This window comes from Pistacia vera, unplaced genomic scaffold (genome assembly GCF_008641045.1).
Source record: "Pistacia vera cultivar Batoury unplaced genomic scaffold, PisVer_v2 Contig292, whole genome shotgun sequence".
Classification (NCBI taxonomy): Eukaryota; Viridiplantae; Streptophyta; class Magnoliopsida; order Sapindales; family Anacardiaceae; genus Pistacia; species Pistacia vera.
In genome coordinates this window covers 1,802,243-1,823,001 of record NW_022196104.1, presented here as the reverse complement: position 1 = coordinate 1,823,001, position 20,759 = coordinate 1,802,243, and the positions used below count along the sequence as shown (strand labels likewise).

The 20,759-nt window shown below is 35.9% G+C and overlaps 1 protein-coding gene and 1 non-coding gene across 2 annotated transcripts; both read right to left on the bottom strand.

Annotated features, from left to right (window-relative positions):
- Positions 1 to 10,660: 10,660 nt before the first annotated feature.
- Positions 10,661 to 18,380, bottom strand: LOC116134958. The gene is made up of 10 exons (XM_031420633.1): positions 15,555 to 18,380; positions 15,004 to 15,483; positions 14,103 to 14,804; positions 13,871 to 13,975; positions 12,740 to 13,414; positions 12,581 to 12,668; positions 12,189 to 12,427; positions 11,288 to 11,989; positions 11,056 to 11,160; positions 10,661 to 10,963 (listed from the first exon to the last, which is right to left on the bottom strand). The coding sequence occupies exons 1-10, from the start codon at positions 18,378 to 18,380 to the stop codon at positions 10,943 to 10,945; spliced, it is 5,943 nt and encodes a 1,980-aa protein (XP_031276493.1). The 3' UTR covers positions 10,661 to 10,942.
- A 1,090-nt stretch (positions 18,381 to 19,470) lies between these two features.
- On the bottom strand, positions 19,471 to 19,543 carry TRNAA-UGC. The gene has a single exon. It is a non-coding gene; the product is annotated as a tRNA-Ala (tRNA).
- Between the last annotated feature and the right edge of the window lie 1,216 nt (positions 19,544 to 20,759).

The window sequence follows — 20,759 nt, the reverse complement described above, 5'->3', positions numbered from 1 at the left end:
ACGAGAGTGTTGCAGCGTTTCCAATGCTTGAGGAGGTGAGGTTCAACCTGTGGAGGAAGGGTTCCATCAATGAACCCTTCCTCGTCTTTTGTGATCAAAGACCATCAGAAGTCATGGGCCTAAGTGGCATAATTCTTTGATCCGACAAGTGATTGCTTGACAAGGACTAGCTCTGCTCCGTTGGACGCTGGTGAGTAAAGAGGGTCGCAAGGTTCTTGTCGATTGGGGTTGTTTTGGATGATTTGGAATAGCGGATTTTGGCCTGTTCGGTTGGTTGCCTAACCTATGAACCCGAATGGGTTTGAGCCAGGTTGAGTTTGACCCGATTCGGGCCATACATTTTGGTACCACCTATAACAGATATGGGTACTTCTTCAACAGCCCCTGACTCCACTACAATTCCCACAAATCCTCATACAGAGCCTTTCCCATTAGTAGATTCTTCCCCTGCTTCTCTCACCAGTTAGACTGATCATTTAGAATCAGCCCCTCGTCGATCCACACGGTCCAACAGACCACCCGTTTGGACGGCCGATTATATTTGTCCTACTGTTCAGACAACTTCATGTATCCTTTATCCTACTACTGATTATGTCAGTTATGATCGCCTTTCTTCTGCCCACATGATCTGTATTAGTTAGATCTTCGCAGATCAAGAACCTTCTTGCCATTCAGAAGATGTTCCTCATTCACAGTGGCGGTAGACCATGGCTGATGAATTCAATGCTCTAGCCCAAAACAGACTTGGGACATTGTACCTAGACCCTTCCACCAAAAACCTATGGGCTGCAAATGGATGTATAAGATCAAACATCGTGCAAATGGGTCCATTGAATGCTATAAAGCTCGTCTAGTTGCCAAAGGCTTTACTCAAAGGGAAGGGTTTGACTACCAAGAAACCTTTTCCCTTGTTGCTAAACATGTTACCGTTTGAGCCTTTTTGTCTGTTGCTACTATCCGTGATTGGTCCCTTCACCAAATGGATGTTTAGAATGCCTTTCTCTATGGCGACCTTCATGAATAAATTTATATAGATCTTCCTCCGGGCCTTTGCCGCCAGGGGGAGAATAACGTATGTCGGCTGCGAAAGTCCCTCTATGGTTTGAAGCAGACATCTCGCCAATGGAATGCAAAAATCATAGAAACACTTACAGACATAGGATTCGTTCAATCCAAAAATGACTATGCTCTCTTCACATGGCATAAAGGTACCTCATTCATTACTTTAATCATTTATGTAAATGATATCCTTATCACAGGTAGGGCTATACAAAATCGGGTACCCAAACCGGTTTTGCTGGAAAAATGGGTACCCCTAAAATGGTACCAACAAACCGAACCACTTTTTAGAGAACCCGGTTTTCTGGGTACCTGAATATTTGGGTCAAAAATCGAATACCCGTTTTATGACTCAAATTTGCATGAACTTTAATTTTTTACATTTCAAATTTCAATTTGCAGATACAATTCCTACCATATACTACATCAAATTTTAATTTACTAACTTAAATACTTAAGATTTAATATACACCAAACATCAAATATTTTGCAAACAAATACAATTCATAATTTGAAAAAGAAAAAAAAAAAAGAGTAATTTAAGTCTTTTACATTTGTTCCACCAAAAAAATAGAAAATAAGAAATGAAAAATGTCTTTTACATTTAATCCACAAAACATAATACTGCAGCAATAAACATTTGTAGAAAATGGCAAAATGCCCCAGAATTACACTAGCAAAGAGCAAACTTCCAGCATCACTACCACCCATAAATCAATTCTCTTCTTGACATCTACATTCTACACAACTTATTATAATTAAAAGTAAAACCAAAATCCTCTCCAAAGTCCATATATATATATATGACTTAGATCTTTACAATTTACATCATAACTAAGATCTTAAAACAACATAAGAAATTAAGAATAGTGATGAATAAATGTACAAAACCAAACCTTGAATTAGAGACTGGAGAATGAAGAAGCCAAGAAGTGAAGAAGATGTCTAACGTGATCCCAAAAAAGGGAGAGGAAGGTCTCCAAAATGAAGAAGCCAAGCAAAAAGACTTCCACATGATGGCAAAAGTGACTTAGTGAGAGGAAGATTTGAAGTCTGAAGAAGAAATCAAGTAAGATGCAAAGTGCAATTGGAGACTTGGAGTATAGAATTTGAGAGAGATGTGCGGGGCATGCGAGGTATTGAGCTAAAATTTTAGGGCAAATAGATTTGGGATTTTTGCCTCTTGCTCTTTGAAAGTTGAAGGAAAATAAGTTTAAAAACCGGGTTTTTTATTTTTTAATAAAACCGAGTACCAATTACCCCGTTCTCTTAAAATAAATATTCGATACTCGGACCGAAAATTTGGGTATCACATAATAAATACCTGAAACCGACCCGAATTTTCAGGTACTCGAAAATTTGGGATCGGTTCGGTTAATGGTTTCTTTTTGCACACCCCTTATCATAGGGAATGATGCACCTGCCATTCAAGCCTTAAAAGTATACCTCAACAGACACTTCCGTATAAAAGATCTGCACACCCCTAAATATTTCTTGGGAATTGAGATTGCAAGGTCCCCCGCTAGCATATCCCTCAGTCAGAGAAAATATGTGCTTGAGCTAGTATCAGATTCTGGATCATTTGCATGTAAACCAAGCATGATTCTGATAGAACAAAACATCAAACTCACAAGTTAGCAATATGATAAAGAAATGCCATCTTCAAAAGATGATGCTTCATTAAAGGATCCCACCATCTATCAAAGACTTGTGAAAGATTGATATATCTCACCACGACACGACTACATATAAGTTATGTCATTCATATCCTGAGCCAATTCATGCATGGGCCAAAGGAATCTCATTTTGAGGCCGCAACTAAGGTACTCAAATATTTGAAAGGTTGTCCAGGCCTAGGACTTCTTCTACCTAGAGACGGAAACCTAGACATAACAACCTTTTGTGATTCATATTGGGGTACATGTCCAATAACAAGGAAATCACTCACTAGTTATTGTATAAAGCTTGGGGGGTCCTTGATTTCTTGGAAGACGAAGAGGCAGTCAACAATTTCATTATCTTCAGTAGAAGCTGAATATAGAGCCATGAAAAAAACTACATGTGAAATCGTTTGGATTATCGGGTTACAAAAGGATTTGAAGATACAAACAGGCAAACTCCGTCATTCTACATTGTGACAACAAAGTTGCAAATGACATTGTGGCAAATCCTGTATTCCATGAGAGGACAAAGCATATTAAAATTGTTTGTCACTTTGTTCGAGACAAAATTTAAGAAAGGTTGATCAAGACAAAACATATTCGAACGTCAGAGCAACCAGTAGACATTTTCACAAAGCCATCATGTAGTCAACAACATTCATATTTGCTTCATAAGCTTAGAGTTTTCGATATCTACAAACCACCAGCTTGAGGGGGAGTGATGCAATATGGAAAGAAGATCATGCAAATATGGAATGAAAATTATTGACTGCTAGAATTATGCATCCTGAAATCAAGCAATTAACATGATATTCAGGAGTGACTCAAGGATATTATTTATTGAAAATATTTTGTAATTACACCATTTGATTACATTCCTTGTATTGACTTTACATTTTATGTATAAATTCACACTGCTATGTAAAACTAAATTATACAAGAAATATACTCTTTCTTCTCTCTTTTTTGTCATTCTTCAGCAACTCCGTTTGCTTCTTTTTGCATCTCATTGCTCATATTTTGACAAAGTGAAGTAAGGGAGAGGGGAAGAAAGAAGAAAGAGAAGAGGAGACGAAGAGAAAGAGGAAGGAGGAAGAAAGAAAAAGAGAAAGGCAGAAGAAAGAAAAAGAGGAGACGAAGAGAAAGAGGAAGGAAGAAGAAAGAAAAGAGGAGAGGAAGGAAGACAAAAGAGAAGAGGAAAGAAAAAATTTGTAGTAGAGAATGGAAAGTGATAGAAAAGAGAAGAAAGTGACAGGGAGAGAGAGAAAAAAAGAAGAAAGTGATGGGGAGAGAGAAAAATAAATAATAAATAATAAATAAAAGAATTGATTAATTGTGTTGTATACCGGTCAAACCAATCAGTTCAATCGGTTGAACTGGGAACCAGTCTCTTGGTCGGGTCAAAGAATGGTTTGGCTTTTAAAACAATGGTTTCATATATTCTTGATTTTTACCCTTAACACTGTTGGTGATTTTTGGGTTCTGATACAATATAAATAGTGTTATTATCTAATTTTTCTTGAAAAATAAATTATAAAATTACTTTTTAACCCCTAGATTTTGGCCATTCTTGAAACCCTTTTCAAGCTGTGTGACTTTCTTTTCAGGTTGATTTGGCCATTTTCTGGAGCTGGCGACCTTCACCAACACCACCCATAACATCCCTATCCATCCACCACCAAAACTTCACCTTCTTCCTAGCAAATTAACCCACCATCGCCCGACATCCTTCACCATTACCCACACACAAGCCCTACTCCCCCTCAACCAATATTATTCGCAAGCGTACAAAATCGCACAAGTAATAATGGATAAGTATCCAGATATCGAACCCTAGGTAATCACTAATATCAATTATCAAAATTGACCATCTTATTACTATTTGATTAATGAAAACCTTGTGAAAAATTGCAAACTAAATTAAACTATGAAAAAAAAATTAAAAACTTGGAAAATAAAGATAAATAAAACTGTGATTGTAATGCGAGATAACTAAACCTATGGCATAGAATTCACACCAACTCTATTCCTATGCATTGATAATTATTGCTAAACTTATTAAACTTCTTCTATAAGCCAAATTCCCTAACGTTTTAATAAATTTCTCTCGAACAATTATCAAATTAACCTTCAATTACTAACCCATAATACCTCTAAATCAGATTTAAGTATTAGCAGGATCATTACGTTCTATGAAATTTATCAAAGCCTCATAGATCGCGATAACCTTTGTTTAGCATTTGCTTAACCTATGATTTTATTACCCTAGACCAACTAGATATCATCTCTCGATCTCAATCTAGTTCATGAATCATTCAACTCTCGGGCACTTGAGAATTAAAAGCATAACGCACAAATAATAAAACTCAGAATACTTGCTCAATAAAATTTAACAACATACATCAATGCATATTCATAAAGATTGAGTTACACTCTAGCCCTAGTAAACTAAAATTAGTTCATAATCGTCATGAATAAAACTGTTGTAAATCAGACCCAAAAACATAAAGAATCATGCAGTAGTCCAGATTATGCATTCAACCATAACAGGCATAAAAGTGAAAACAAATATAGTAAAGAAAAATAAGAAGAGAGAGACACCAAATTTATAGTGGTTCGGTAATCTGAAAGATTACCTACATCCACTCTTCAAAGGCAACCAGAAAAGGAACTTTACTATGAGTTTTAGAAACCTTACAGAAGAATCGGCTCACCCCTTTTACACCAAGGCATCAACCCGATACAAACCCTCTGATTACACACCCGTATACCCAGATGCCCTCACCACTCATACATGCCATTAAGAGGCAGAAAATCAGTACAAATTTATACAAACAGAGAAGGCTATAACAGAAAGGACAGCTCACACCTACCATCACCGTTGATTCCATGGACGAATCTTGGATTTCCAGCACAGCACCTCTAACCGTTTCTCTCTCTGTTAACCAAGAGAGAATAAGAGAGAAATGAGCTGCGCACAAACCTAATTCGATTTAGGTTTCTGGAACGAAGGGAAAAGACAGAACTGCCCCTCTTGTTTTAACAAATTACTTTGACCAGCCAACTCCAAAATTTGACTCCTACATGTCATCTGAATGCCACATCACTACAAAAACATTCATTATTATTGAAATAATAAATATGAGTTTAGAATACAGAATAAAGATGAACCCTTCTATGATGAATCAAGCTCTAAACTTTGTTTGTCTTGATCTCCAAGTTGCAAATCCTCTTTCCAATTCTATCTAACTCCCTTAGGACGACTTAAAGATACCTCTTTGTATTTATAGGGTACCAAGACTTTATTTAAAATAGTCATATTCAGATTAGACTTCGTAATCTTTTAAAAATAAACTTAATAAAGTCCTACAGAAGTAGGAGTCGTCGTCATGTAGTAGCATGGGTTGACTTGTGCCACAACATGCGCACAATCTTCAATTTTATCTATCATTATGCTGCGGCATAGGTAGACTTATGCTACGGCATGCGCAACTTCATCTTTGTCATTAACTTTCCTGGCCGTGGCATGAGTAAACTTGTGCTGTGACACACAAAGATGCTCTTTTTATTGTACAAAGCGTTATGAATTTGATGAAGTCTTCAACATACGAATTGTTTATCTTTTCATTAGCTTTCCAATGCTTCAAGAATCATCCCCAAATGAGGTCTACAGATCCAGAAACAATCAGAACACTGAAGTATGCTTGAGACTTTGATGAATTTCCAATTTTTGCCCTTTGTATTCAAAACTTCATAACTCTCCCGTTTCAACTCCGATTCTTGAACCATTCATTTGGTCATGTTGCTCTTCACATAAATGTCTTTTTAACGTCATTAACTTGAAAACACTCAAAACATACACGTGATCACATAAAAGATAACAATGCAACAATTAAGGAAAATAAGTCTAAATCAAATAATTATCTCCATAAATCACCAAATAAAAGTGTGTTTCCAAGCTCTTATCAAAACCCTCAACCAGCTTCTTGCTAGTCTCTAACAAGCTAAGTGATAAAAAGTGTCTTTAACTCAAAAATTAAATGAAACAACTCTAAACCAAACAATCCTAAATCACTTCTGTAAATTGATACGGTTGTATTTAGTATATGCGATAAGCCTTTAAACCCTTAGGCAGCCCTAGTTGGATGAGTTATAGGTTTGTGAGGGTTTCTTGCAATGATACCCACAAAATCCACACTAACCCTATTCTAGACTCAAAACAAAAGCAAAAATAATAATAAAAGAAAACTAAAACTTCTTGGATCACTATACAATTTTGTCTCAAAAATTGCCTGAACATAGAAAAGCAGGAAAAAATTAAACATTATGCGATTCTAAAAATAATGCAAACACCAACTCCATTTTCGTCTTACACTCTCTCATCTATGAAACCACAAACTGTTAATCCCAAGACCCGGATGTTTTTATACACAACACTCATGGACAAAAGAATTGATCCCTAAAGACTACGACTTTACTAGAAATCGTTAATTCAAACTTCGTAAGCTCACTTTTCAACCCACTATCCACCAATGTAGAATCATAACACCATTTCGAATCAATAGGTCTTTCATAAGGTTGTAATGTCGGCTAAGGTATGGGGTCATGAAAGAAAAGAAAACAAATAAAACAAAGTTAAGACTTACTCTTTTAGTTCAATTCCTTAACATTTCCCCAACTTTAATCAACTCTTCCCTCCACCATTAGCACACCCTGTTACATTTTCACACAATCAACCAAACGTCTTCTGTAATTACTTCTTCTAATAGAATATTTTTTAAAAATTAAAATAATAATTATTTTTCATTTGGAAGAAAATAACACAGAATAATAACAATCCTTAATTTCCTGTTCTCTCTACAACCCCCAACCTATTTACTTGTATAAATTTAGGTTGTGACTTGCATTTCTGCTATATTCCTCCATCTAACTTGTTTCCCTACCAATACCGCAATAATTCAAGTCTCTTAACACTCAAGGGTAGGTATGTGTTTATGGTTCATTGTTAAGGTAGGATAATATAAGTTTTTACCAAAGAAAAATAGGTTGTCAATGTGTGTATAACGGCTAGAGACAAAATAAAATGGGTTGGCTTGACAAGCTCAATCGATCCAAAAATCGCCTAAATCATATCCTAAGCAATGCATATTCTAGGATTTCTCCTCAAGTGGTTCTCAAATAACTACTAGAGTTTTGTTGAGATCTAATATTCAAATGACCACAAGAAAATCACACATAAAATATCTCTTAAGTTTTTAGATTAATCAGCCAAACATTCCCAAACCATGAGAGTCATAAACTAGATGTCGTTGGCACTTAATAACATCTTTAAATCCCTACAATGTTAACTTTTCTACATGTTCATGCTTCTGGCAACCATATTAATATCATTGACATATGAATTAATCCAAGAAAAACAATTTTTTTTTTTTTTCTATGCCATAAAATTTCCAAAGGCAATGCCTACCCCAAACCAAAATTCAACATTGCCCTGAATGTGGACAAAAGAAAAGGTACCTGTTGCATAGATTGGAACGAAAGAATGCCAAATTGTGGTGCCGGAAGGTGCTCATCAAGTCTATCACAAAGAAATAACTAGCAATCTTAGCCTCCCATTACGCATAGAAATTATGAAATAACGCTTCAGTCATATATATATATATATATAAAAACTCAAACTAAAAAGGAAAGAACGTAATCGTACCAATGTCAAAACATCCAATACAAACACAAAATAAAGCAACATAGTAGAATAGTAAAACAGTCAACCATACAATGCTGAAACAAAACAAAAAGACCACCAAAAGCAAAGAAATAACAACAAAATAGCAGTGGCCCAACCATCCACTCTTCCATGCTATCTTCGAAGTCTTCGTTAGGAACTTTATTGGCATTCGTAGAAGGTGTAAAGTGAAACTCATGCAAGGACAAACCCGAAGCTTCTACTTGCTCATTCCCAAGATGCATTCGCTGCAACTCAAAGATGACATGAAACTGCTCTTGGAACCATACTTCTTGTTGCGCTTGAAAGTCCATCAACTGATCAAGTTTTGCACTAACCATGTCAAACTTAGTTTGCTTGGGTGCTTTTGACATTGTAGCCGTACTCGAACTTGCACCTTCTTATTTGTGCCTAATGGAAAGGTTGTGCATAAATTGAGTAGTCAAGCATGACCCTGGTTGAACCAACACCTCACCTGAACTATGAGCCACCCCTACCTTTCGACATAATGCAGTAATGAGTTGCGGAAAGTGGTAATTAGTTTTGGGATTCCTTGCACAGTGCATAATTTGAGAAAAGATGATGTTCCCTACATTCATTTGCATCTTCTAAACAATAGTATAAATCAGGATAGCCCTTGCTTTCTCTAAACTACTAAGATAGGTCGTGGGCATCAATCTCGATTGGACAAAGTATTGACATATGCGAGCAAACTCGTAAAGGTATTTGCCATCAAACTTCTTCTATTCCCCATGAGTGATTAACCATTTTGCTTTGTTATANATCATTTAACGCCATCAGAGTATCATTCAAAGTGGAATATCTTGATTCAAAAGACTCGTAATTTTTGTCTGGTTTAAGCCACATGTCCTCTAGAATAGTGGGATAGGAAACTTTCCCGAAGTCCCTTTGTTGCTGTAAGAGTTGAGAAATATTGTCCTTCTTCAATTTGGATGCTTTCTTCCCATGTTTGTAGCGGGTAATCAACTTAGGACAGAATCCCTAAAACATCTGCCGTTCGCTTTCTCTGCAATCAACTCCTCTGCTTCATGAATGATGGAATTCACATCCTTATGCCAGTGCGTAACATTCTTTTTTATCTTTCCCATATTTTTTTCAGCCGCAACAACTTTATTCTTTACCTCCTCTTCTGCTTCCTTCAGCTTCTCCACTTTTTTTTCAAGGCTTCTAAAGTCGGTAACATCCAGTAAGTCACATGCCAAGTCTTGTAACCTGTGACCCGTGTTGAATCTGGAAGCCAAACACGTCGTAAAGTATAAAATAAAAGACAGAACACATAATTTATCCTGATTCATTCCAATTAAGGAATTACGTCCAGTATTCAAATAAAGAATTATATTGAGTATCAGAATTTTGCTGTAATTACAATGGTAGTTAATTCTCACTGTCTATTTTTCACACATTAGGTTTCTCACAGCTACAAAAAAATAATAATAATAATAAATAACATTTAAATAAAGAATTTTATTGAGTATCAAAATTCTGTTGCAATTACAACGATAGTTAATTCTCACTTTCTATTTTTCACACATTAGGTTTCTCACGATTACAAAAAAAAAAAAAAATATATATATATATAATAGAAAACCTAATCCCATTTGAATTTACTCGAATCTAATCCATCAAAGACATAGATAAGTATACACCATATCCAACAACCCGATGGTAAGGAGTTACAAAATTTACCAACTTCACATGAAAGCAAGTAGTAATACTACTTTTCTCAAATGAAATCCCAAATTTTCCATCCCAAATTACATGGCGTTGACATAATTTGTCCTTATGCACGTTGAATGCAGTACAATTCGTTTTACATTAATCCGCTAACAGCTTTTACATTATGGTTACATGCATTCAAATGTAGAACAATGTTGCAGAAGTTGTTTGGTTGCTCCATTAGAATTCATTCTTCTTTTGGAATGTTTTACATTAATTACAAGAAATGCAAATACTAACTTATGATTTCGCAATGATGTAACTGACTAGTACCAGATTTTATAAACATTTAATATTATTTCGGTAATATTTAGGAACCTTAAACATTAATTTGTAGCATTTAAAGTGTTAATGAAACTTGGGTTGTTTGTTGTCTTTACTAATCTTTAATATTATGGATTCTCTGCTTCATCAATGAAAATGATGGGAGAGAAGGAAGAGTAAATAACAGGACAAAAAGAGTGCAAATATAACAGAACTAGAGATGCTGAAAAATCAAGCAATAGCATTCTGGTTTCGCAGCAATTGCTTGATTAATATATTACTCTCATTTGTTGGTTGAGTCATTTCCTGGCTTTTAATATGACTGTTTAAGTCTTTGGAAATTGTTCATACAGTTTGTAGCAATGAACTACAGATCATCTTTACTAATCTTAGAACAAAATTATGACGAGAATCGGAGAGAACCTACACTAAGAATTTGGAAACACAAAACACGATCATATGAATTGTACAATGTTAAACATTGTCACAGCCAAATGAACTACGCCTGATCATCATCATCCTGCATAAACGAAGAAGGGAAAATAATTTAGCAAATATTTTAACATGAATAACAAATTTATCGGAACAAGAATCGAAACATCCCATCCTCACCTCGGAGCTGCCCTCTTCATCTTCCTCCTCATCGCCCACCTCAGACATTGATGTATCAGACTCCTCTTCAGGCCAGATCTCAAAATCTTTAGCAAAATCTTCAGCCTTTTTTTTTTATATTTTTTTACCAATAACCAAGATAAAATGACATACAAGTTCAACAGATTGAGATAAGAGCACCATTTCAAAGGTAATAAATGTAATAAATATAGTTTAATGACTAAAAACATACCATTTTTTCATGTAATTGTTGTATGGTTGCGTTGAGGTCAACGTCCCAATAGACAGTCTTGTCTAGCTCAAATATCTGTAATTTTGGTGTGCTTATAACTCTTTTAGTGAAAGTCTCCATGTTGGGGCAATTTGTCACAGTTACATACTTCAGAGATGAGAATTTGAAGGTGTGATTGCTAGAGCTGAAGCTAGTGAGATTATATAATCGTCCAAGTGACAACCTCTTCAATTTTCTGAAAACAATCTCATCATCTTCTACATCCCCGTCATCTACTACTATTTCTTCAATATCGCAGTCATAAATATTCATTTCTTTCAGTTGCACCAAGCCCTTGGCTGTTGAGGATGTTACCAAGTTCATTAATCCACAGCAAAAACGTACTTGGAGAGTTGTTAGATTTTGGAAAGAAGTTGGGAAAGGCTCTAAATTGAGCAAATTGTCACACTCCTGTATGTTTAAATATTTCAACTGTGCGATGTTCCCAGCCTCTTCACATGATAATATCTCTGTGTATGAACAACAATTTAGGCTGAACACTTCCAAATTATTAAATCTTTGGAGTAAACTAAGTGGAAAAACATATGATTCATCATCCACCACCTCAACTACTTTGAGTTTGAGAAAGAGATGTTCCGGTAACTGGCTTATCATCACAATGTCCTTACTGTTTAAAGCCAATTCCTCCAAGTTGGGGAAGACCTGGTGACCAATCAGAAAAAACCAAATCTAGTTGGACATGGAAAAGATTTCGAAAATTTTCAAAGGATTATTTTCGAAAATACCTTTCTTGTAGAAAAGATTTTTGATGAAATTTATGGAAAAGGAGAAAGGTCTTTAATGAATTATTAAGGTAGGTTTATCTATTCACAAATTTAAACAAAAGAAATCTGTCTCTTACCTTTTCGACCACAAAAAGGGGCTGCTTTGGTGGGACTTCAAGTTGGCCCTCCTCATCAGGTTCCTGGAAGCTAAACAACTCCGAGGTGAATATCACTACTTTGTCGCAACCATACACCTCAATCTTCTTTAACTCTGGCCATTCTGAAATTTCTATTCCAGAGTAGAAAGTTGTAAGCTTTGGTAGGTCACAGAGTTTCAGGGAGGTTAGCCGCGGAAAGACAAACCTATCAGCTACTTCTGCTTATTCCTTCATAACAATCTCCTCCAAAACCTCACAGTGGCATATCTCAAGGTGTTGAAGCAGAACAAAGTTTCCAACCATAGAAGATGAAAATATATATCTTAGTTTATCACACTCTTGCACGATCAAGCGTGTCAAATTTTGGACACGGTAAGACATTGATGGAAGTTGGTTGAGCCAGATCATTTGAAAATTAATTGCAGATAATTCCAAGGCCTCAAGGTTGGGGAATACAACCTACAAACAAATTAGAATAAGCAAAATGAATGAAATTAAATGATAAAAAAATAAGTTTACCATTAATTAACCTTTTCATTGAACAGAGATGTGAGAGTATCTATCTCGTCTTCCACAACGATTTCACTGGAGATTGCTCCAGTTGTAAATTCCCTGTGTACATTTTGAGAAGTGGAAGGTGTTTTCACTTTGGAGCAGAAGCTTTTGAACTGTGGGAGAACTTTTAGAGTCAAGAAACGTAATTGTCCAAACTCAATTTTGTCAGTCAGTTCATTGTTGATATCATCTTCTCTTCCAATAGAAAAAATCTCTTCCATATTCTCGCATTTAATCACCTTAATAGTTTGAAGTTGTGGAAGGAATCTGGCAACGGAGAATGAGAAGATATTTTTCAATTTCTCACACTTCCTCACATTCATGATTCTCAACTTGCAAAAGGACTGTGTTGTGAATTGACTGTGACATATCTTCTCTAAATTAATCAAATTGTTAAGAACCAATGACTCCAAGAGAGGGAAGGGACCGCATGATACTGGCTCAATTGAATCAATGATGCAGAGAAAGTAGGCACTATTTTGAACATGGAGATGCTTCAATTCTACAAAACCCTCTCTGTCGAATGCATAAAGAACATTCTCACCATGCCATTCATCTATGCGTAGGTCTTCAACATTCTTGACGCCCTGCAATTCCTCCCAGCAAATGCTTGAATTGAGCTTGAGTTTCAACGTTCTTGAAATTTGGCACTTTACAAACAAAAGGGGGGGGAAATAACAGGACAAAAAGAGTGCAAATATAACAGAACTAGAGATGCTGAAAAATCAAGCAATAGCATTCTGGTTTCGCAGCAATTGCTTGATTAATATATTACTCTCATTTGTTGGTTGAGTCATTTCCTGGCTTTTGATATGACAGTTTAAGTCTTTGGAAATTGTTCATACAGTTTGTAGCAATGAACTACAGATCATCTTTACTAATCTTAGAACAAAATTATGACGAGAATCGGAGAGAACCTACACTAAGAATTTGGAAACACAAAACACGATCATATGAATTGTACAATGTTAAACATTGTCACAGCCAAATGAACTACGCCTGATCATCATCATCCTGCATAAACGAAGAAGGGAAAATAATTTAGCAAATATTTTAACATGAATAACAAATTTATCGGAACGAGAATCGAAACATCCCATACGCACCTCGGAGCTGCCCTCTTCATCTTCCTCCTCATCGCCCACCTCAGACATTGATGTATCAGACTCCTCTTCAGGCCAGATCTCAAAATCTTCAGCAAAATCTTCAGCCTTTTTTTTTTATATTTTTTTACCAATAACCAAGATAAAATGACATACAAGTTCAACAGATTGAGATAAGAGCACCATTTCAAAGGTAATAAATGTAATAAATATAGTTTAATGACTAAAAACATACCATTTTTTCATGTAATTGTTGTATGGTTGCGTTGAGGTCAACGTCCCAATAGACAGTCTTGTCTAGCTCAAATATCTGTAATTTTGGTGTGCTTATAACTCTTTTAGTGAAAGTCTCCATGTTGGGGCAATTTGTCACAGTTACATACTTCAGAGATGAGAATTTGAAGGTGTGATTGCTAGAGCTGAAGCTAGTGAGATTATATAATCGTCCAAGTGACAACCTCTTCAATTTTCTGAAAACAATCTCATCATCTTCTACATCCCCGTCATCTACTACTATTTCTTCCATACCGCAGTCATAAATATTCATTTCTTTCAGTTGCACCAAGCTCTTGGCTGTTGAGGATGTTACCAAGTTCATTAATCCACAGCAAAAACGTACTTGGAGAGTTGTTAGATTTTGGAAAGAAGTTGGGAAAGGCTCTAAATTGAGCAAATTGTCACACTCCTGTATGTTTAAATATTTCAACTGTGCGATGTTCCCAGCCTCTTCACATGATAATATCTCTGTGTATGAACAACAATTTAGGCTGAACACTTCCAAATTATTAAATCTTTGGAGTAAACTAAGTGGAAAAACATATGATTCATCATCCACCACCTCAACTACTTTGAGTTTGAGAAAGAGATGTTCCGGTAACTGGCTTATCATCACAATGTCCTTACTGTTTAAAGCCAATTCCTCCAAGTTGGGGAAGACCTGGTGACCAATCAGAAAAAACCAAATCTAGTTGGACATGGAAAAGATTTCGAAAATTTTCAAAGGATTATTTTCGAAAATACCTTTCTTGTAGAAAAGATTTTTGATGAAATTTATGGAAAAGGAGAAAGGTCTTTAATGAATTATTAAGGTAGGTTTATCTATTCACAAATTTAAACAAAAGAAATCTGTCTCTTACCTTTTCGACCACAAAAAGGGGCTGCTTTGGTGGGACTTCAAGTTGGCCCTCCTCATCAGGTTCCTGGAAGCTAAACAACTCCGAGGTGAATATCACTACTTTGTCGCAACCATACACCTCAATCTTCTTTAACTCTGGCCATTCTGAAATTTCTATTCCAGAGTAGAAAGTTGTAAGCTTTGGTAGGTCACAGAGTTTCAGGGTGGATAGCCGCGGAAAGACAAACCTATCAGCTACTTCTGCTTCTTCCTTCATAACAATCTCCTCCAAAACCTTACAGTGGCATATCTCAAGGTGTTGAAGCAGAACAAAGTTTCCAACCATAGAAGATGAAAATATATATCTTAGCTTATCACACTCTTGCATGATCAAGCGTGTCAAATTTTGGACACGGTAAGACATTGATGGAAGTTGGTTGAGCCAGATCATTTGAAAATTAATTGCAGATAATTCCAAGGCCTCCAGGTTGGGGAATACAACCTACAAACAAATTAGAGTAAGCAAAAAGAATGAAATTAAATGATAAAAAAATAAGTTTACCATTAACTAACCTTTTCATTGAACAGAGATGTGAGAGTATCTATCTCGTCTTCCACAACGATTTCACTGGAGATTGCTCCAGTTGTAAATTCCCTGTGTACATTTTGAGAAGTGGAAGGTGTTTTCACTTTGGAGCAGAAGCTTTTGAACTGCGGGAGAACTTTTAGAGTCAAGAAACGTAATTGTCCAAACTCAATTTTGTCACTCAGTTCATTGTTGATATCATCTTCTCTTCCAATAGAAAAAATCTCTTCCATATTCTCGCATTTAATCACCTTAATAGTTTGAAGTTGTGGAAGGAATCCGGCAACGGAGAATGAGAAGATATTTTTCAATTTCTCACACTTCCTCACATTCATGATTCTCAACTTGCAAAAGGACTGTGTTGTGAATTGACTGTGACATATCTTCTCTAAATTAATCAAATTGTTAAGAACCAATGACTCCAAGAGAGGGAAGGGATCACGTGATACTGGCTCAATTGAATCAATGATGCAGAGAAAGTAGGCACTGCTTTGAACATGGAGATGCTTCAATTCTACAAAACCCTCTCTGTCTAATGCATAAAGAACGTTCTCACCATGCCATTCATCTATGCGTAGGTCTTCAACATTCTTGACGCCCTGCAATTCTTCCCAGCAAATGCTTGAATTGAGCTTGAGTTTCAACGTTCTTGAAATTTGGCACTTTACAAACCAATTCCTGCTGGCATATCCAATGAATATTTTGTATCTTTCCAGCTTTTTAGAGAGGAAACCTTTAGGTAAAATCTCGGCATCTTTAATATGTATTTCTAAAGCAGTCAAGTTAGACAAATGCATTAACTCATAAAGACTAGCATTACTTCTTTCAACATCAAGTCCTTCGATCTCCCACTGGATTGAGGTATTGCCCATATACAGCTCTTCTAAAGCAGATAAGCTGGATATCACATTTGGGGGAACAACTTTTAGTTTGAAACAATTGGTCAAATCTAGCAACCTTAGCTTAGTTAGCTGACCTATTTCTCTAGGCAATTGCTCAATATCAGACTGAAGAAAGCTAAGGATTTCAAGTTTCTTCAGGTTTCCAATAATAGCTATGTCACTCAATCTGCAAAAATCTAGACACAGGGTCCGAAGGTTTAGTAGGAGATGAAGTGATGTAGGGAGTCTTAATAAATGCATTCCAGTCAAATTTAAAACTCTGAGTTCTGTCATCCATATGAAAGAATCATCTGGGATTTTCAAAAACTGATTCCCAGTATATACACCAAGAAGTTTAAGTTGGGGACATACCAACCCCTGAGGAAGCTCACTAAAATCATCATTAGCTATAACTAAAGAGATTGCATCTTTTAATGTATCCATATCTGGCCAGTCTCTTGGAACAATCCCATTTGTGACAGTAAACACATGGTTGTCTCTAGACGCTAGTGATATGGCAACATCACCAACAACATCATGCATAGAAAAATCTTGACTTCCATAGCCGTCAAGTAACATACAAGATGCTTTGAGTTTACGGACCAATGTATGTATTCTATCCCATGCTTCTTCCATTGTACTGATGCCATGGAATAGACCCAAGCCAATACCATATTTCAGCAAATCACGAAAGCCAGAAATATAAGTATATCCTATTAGCAAAAAGGTTGACCTGAGTTCCTCACTTTCTAAATAATTGTAACTTACCTCTATACATGAATAAGTCGCTTCTGGTAAATCTGTGAAGTTTCTTGGGGAAGGCCTAGTCATTAGTCGCAATGCATTCCTCCATTCAAATAAACTCTTTCCTCTCAATGCCCTTGCTACTGTAACAATACAAATAGGCAAGCCTGCACATGCCTTGGCTACATCAATCGCCACAGATTGCAAATCATGATTTTCAATATAACAACCTACCATCTTCTGAAATAGTCTCCAAGCTTCTGTTTCATCTAAAAAACCAACCAAGAAGTTATTTAGAGAATCCATCTTACTTGACAATACATCTTGACTTCTTGCTATCAGTAATATTTTACATCCTTTATGATCATCTTCGAAAGGAATTCCGATAGTCTCCAAATCAAGTCTTCTCCAAATATCATCTAAAATAATCAGGATCTTCTTCTCTTTCCTCAGTCTTTCACATAGTCTCCTTGCTCTTCCAGGCTCAGACTCCTCAGAGAATTGCAGACCGAGAGAATCTGCAATTTGCCCTTGAATCTTATTTATTTTCGGTGTCTGGGATACATCTGCAAATACCACCTGGTCAAAGAGGTTTTCTTTCTTGGCTTGTCTAGCAATTTCTTTCACAAGGGTTGTCTTACCAATACCACCCATCCCGTACACACCAATCATGTTAACATTAGGATTACTTAATGACTCTCTTATATCCCGCAAAGTGGACATTCTTGATTCAAAAACCTCATAATCTTTACAAGATGTAAACCATAGCTCCTCTGGAATGGTCCTGTGGGAAACTTTATTGAATTTCCCATCTTCCCTAAGTTCAGAAATAGACTTCACCTCCCTCACTGCTTTCTTGCTAAGCTGGTAGATCTTCAGGATAGGGCACAATCCCTTCAAGCACTTGTACTTTGCATTCTCTCCGTCTTCAATAATCTTCTGCGCCTCATCGATAATCTTCTCCACACTAATCAGCCAACCCTCAACTTCTTGTTCAACCTCTTCTCCTTTTCTTTTGGCATCATCAATAGTATGCTGCAGAGACTCTTTCGCATCCATCAGCTTCTCGACTTCTCGCTTGAGACTCTCAAAATTGCGGTTGTAGTTGCAGAAATAACCAAATTGGCGTCCTATTGGAGCAACCAAGCACTTCGCAACTTCTACAACAGCTTGAACAATTTCAACCATTTTCGACCTTTTTCCTTCCCTTTTTTTTTTTTTTTTTTTGAAAAATAGAGTAAAATAAAATAAAATGAAAATTAAAGAAAGATAACAACAGGACAATTACTAGGAAGCAAAACCAAATAACAGAGCAACAGAGATAACAACAAAACAATATCAAGTGTTCTTCAGATGTAACAAAGAAAACTAACTAAATGCATGTTAGAAAAGAATATCAACCATTCAATCAGGGCACAAATTGTTTACTTTAGAAGAGAAAAGGTTACAAGTCAAGTTACATCAAAAGCAAAGTGGTTAAATATTATATGCATTTCCCAGGTGAAAGTGTAGTATTGTACATTCAGTGTGGCAGACAATAAGGACCAAATAATGTCCTTAAAGTTAAAGTGATGATATGCTATTCTTTTAAGAGGTATTATGTAGCCAGACTTTATGGACTTGGTTAAGGTAGTCAGACAAGCAAATATGATTAAATGTCTACTGTTCTTTAAAGTAATGCAATTAAAATTAAAGCAATTTCCTGTAGCCTCTGGGTTCTCCAGATTCTGAAACACAGCGTCAAAACTTGCACAAACATGCTACTTGAGTACTTCTGAGCTTTTGGATTAATCATTGATTTTTGCAAATCCTCTCATTATCACCTTCCCTTTTCCTCAGATTCAATTAGTTAATTTTTGACAAAATTATATTAACAAGTGTGAAGGGGAATAAAAAGAAAACCAGAGAAAAGCAATAGTTGAAGTAAATCAATAAATGCGACTTTTAGTATGGCCTGAGAGTTGACAGTTCTTCCTAACTTAATCCATTTATTAGGTTAACATAAAAAGATAAAGATCATAAGGATTACCTAGAACGTAGCAGCTTAAATAAACAAGCGTAGAAAGAGGTTTTTATCATCAAAGGTCACGCAACAGAATCCAAAAATTCAGCAGACGATGCTCCCCAGTAAACATCAACATGAGAAAGTTCATGTATCTGAAACATGCATAAAAAGGGTGTATTCAGTGAATGCTTAACAGAAAAATGAAAATGGGTGACAAAAAATTCAGTGAATACTTAAACAGAAAAATGCAAATGGGTGAGAAAAATTATAAAATGGAGATGCAGGGGATCGAACCCTGTACCTCTCGCATGCAAAGCGAGCGCTCTACCATTTGAGCTACATCCCCTTTGACAATTAGGTTAATTTTATCAAAAATTATTTGTAATTAAGTAATAATTAAACTAATTTTTCATATTGATAGAATTTGAGTGGATTAACTCCTCACCCAATAAAGTGTTGTTGAATGAGAGGATTACCTCTTTTTATAAACCAATAAGCTTAAGCGTGTCTAGTCAGTGTAAGATTCCAACACTCTCTCTCGCAGGTTCATGTCTGTTGATGAAGGTAGTTACTAGCTCTAACTACTCACCCGCTGGTCAAGCACTCAACTCAACTAGGTCGGACTCTGACACCATGATAGAATTTGAGATGAGTTTGACTCCTCACCCAAGAAAATTTTAACGGGTGAGGAGACGAGCCCACCTCAAATTCTGTCATAGTATCAAAGCAAGGTTCAATTAAGCTAAGTGTTTGACCAACAGATGAAAAGTTAAAGCCAACAACTACCTCTATTAAAAGGTATGACCCAATATACAGACTTAATCATAACAAAGAGTGTTGGAGTCATACACCAATTAAGTACCCTCAAATCTATTTATTTATAAGAGAGGATAATCCTCACATTCAACAAATATTGGGTGAAAAGTCAAGCCACCTCAAATTCTATCACAGATTATATTTATTTATGATTATTACTTGGGTAAGTAAATTATCATTGCATTTCCTTTTAACGTTGATTCCATTAAACTCATGTTGTTACATTTACATCTGGATGTTGATATGAACAGAGAATTCTCTCCCTTTTCNTAACAAAGAGTGTTGGAGTCATACACCGATTAAGTACGCTCAAACCTATTTATTTATAAGAGAGGATAATCCTCCCATTCAACAAATATTGGGTGAAAAGTCAAGCCACCTCAAATTCTATCACAGATTATATTTATTTATGATTATTACTTGGGTAAGTAAATTATCATTGCATTTCCTTTTAACGTTGATTCCATTAAACTCATATTGCTACATTTACATCTGAATGTTGATATGAAGAGAGAATTCTCTCCCTTGTCTTCTGAGTGCAGATTAGCTTACAGCTCACACCACACTTTTGATTAGTACAGATTTTGTATGAATTTCTAACTTTGAAGAAAGAAACTATTGAAATTAAGAATGAGAGAATTTTCATTGTGTTTAGGCCGTCAATCAATCTATTAATTAAATTAAAGTCTCTGTGTAATGAAGTTCTCAACATTGCATACCATTAAAAGGGGTCTTCTGCCAGCACC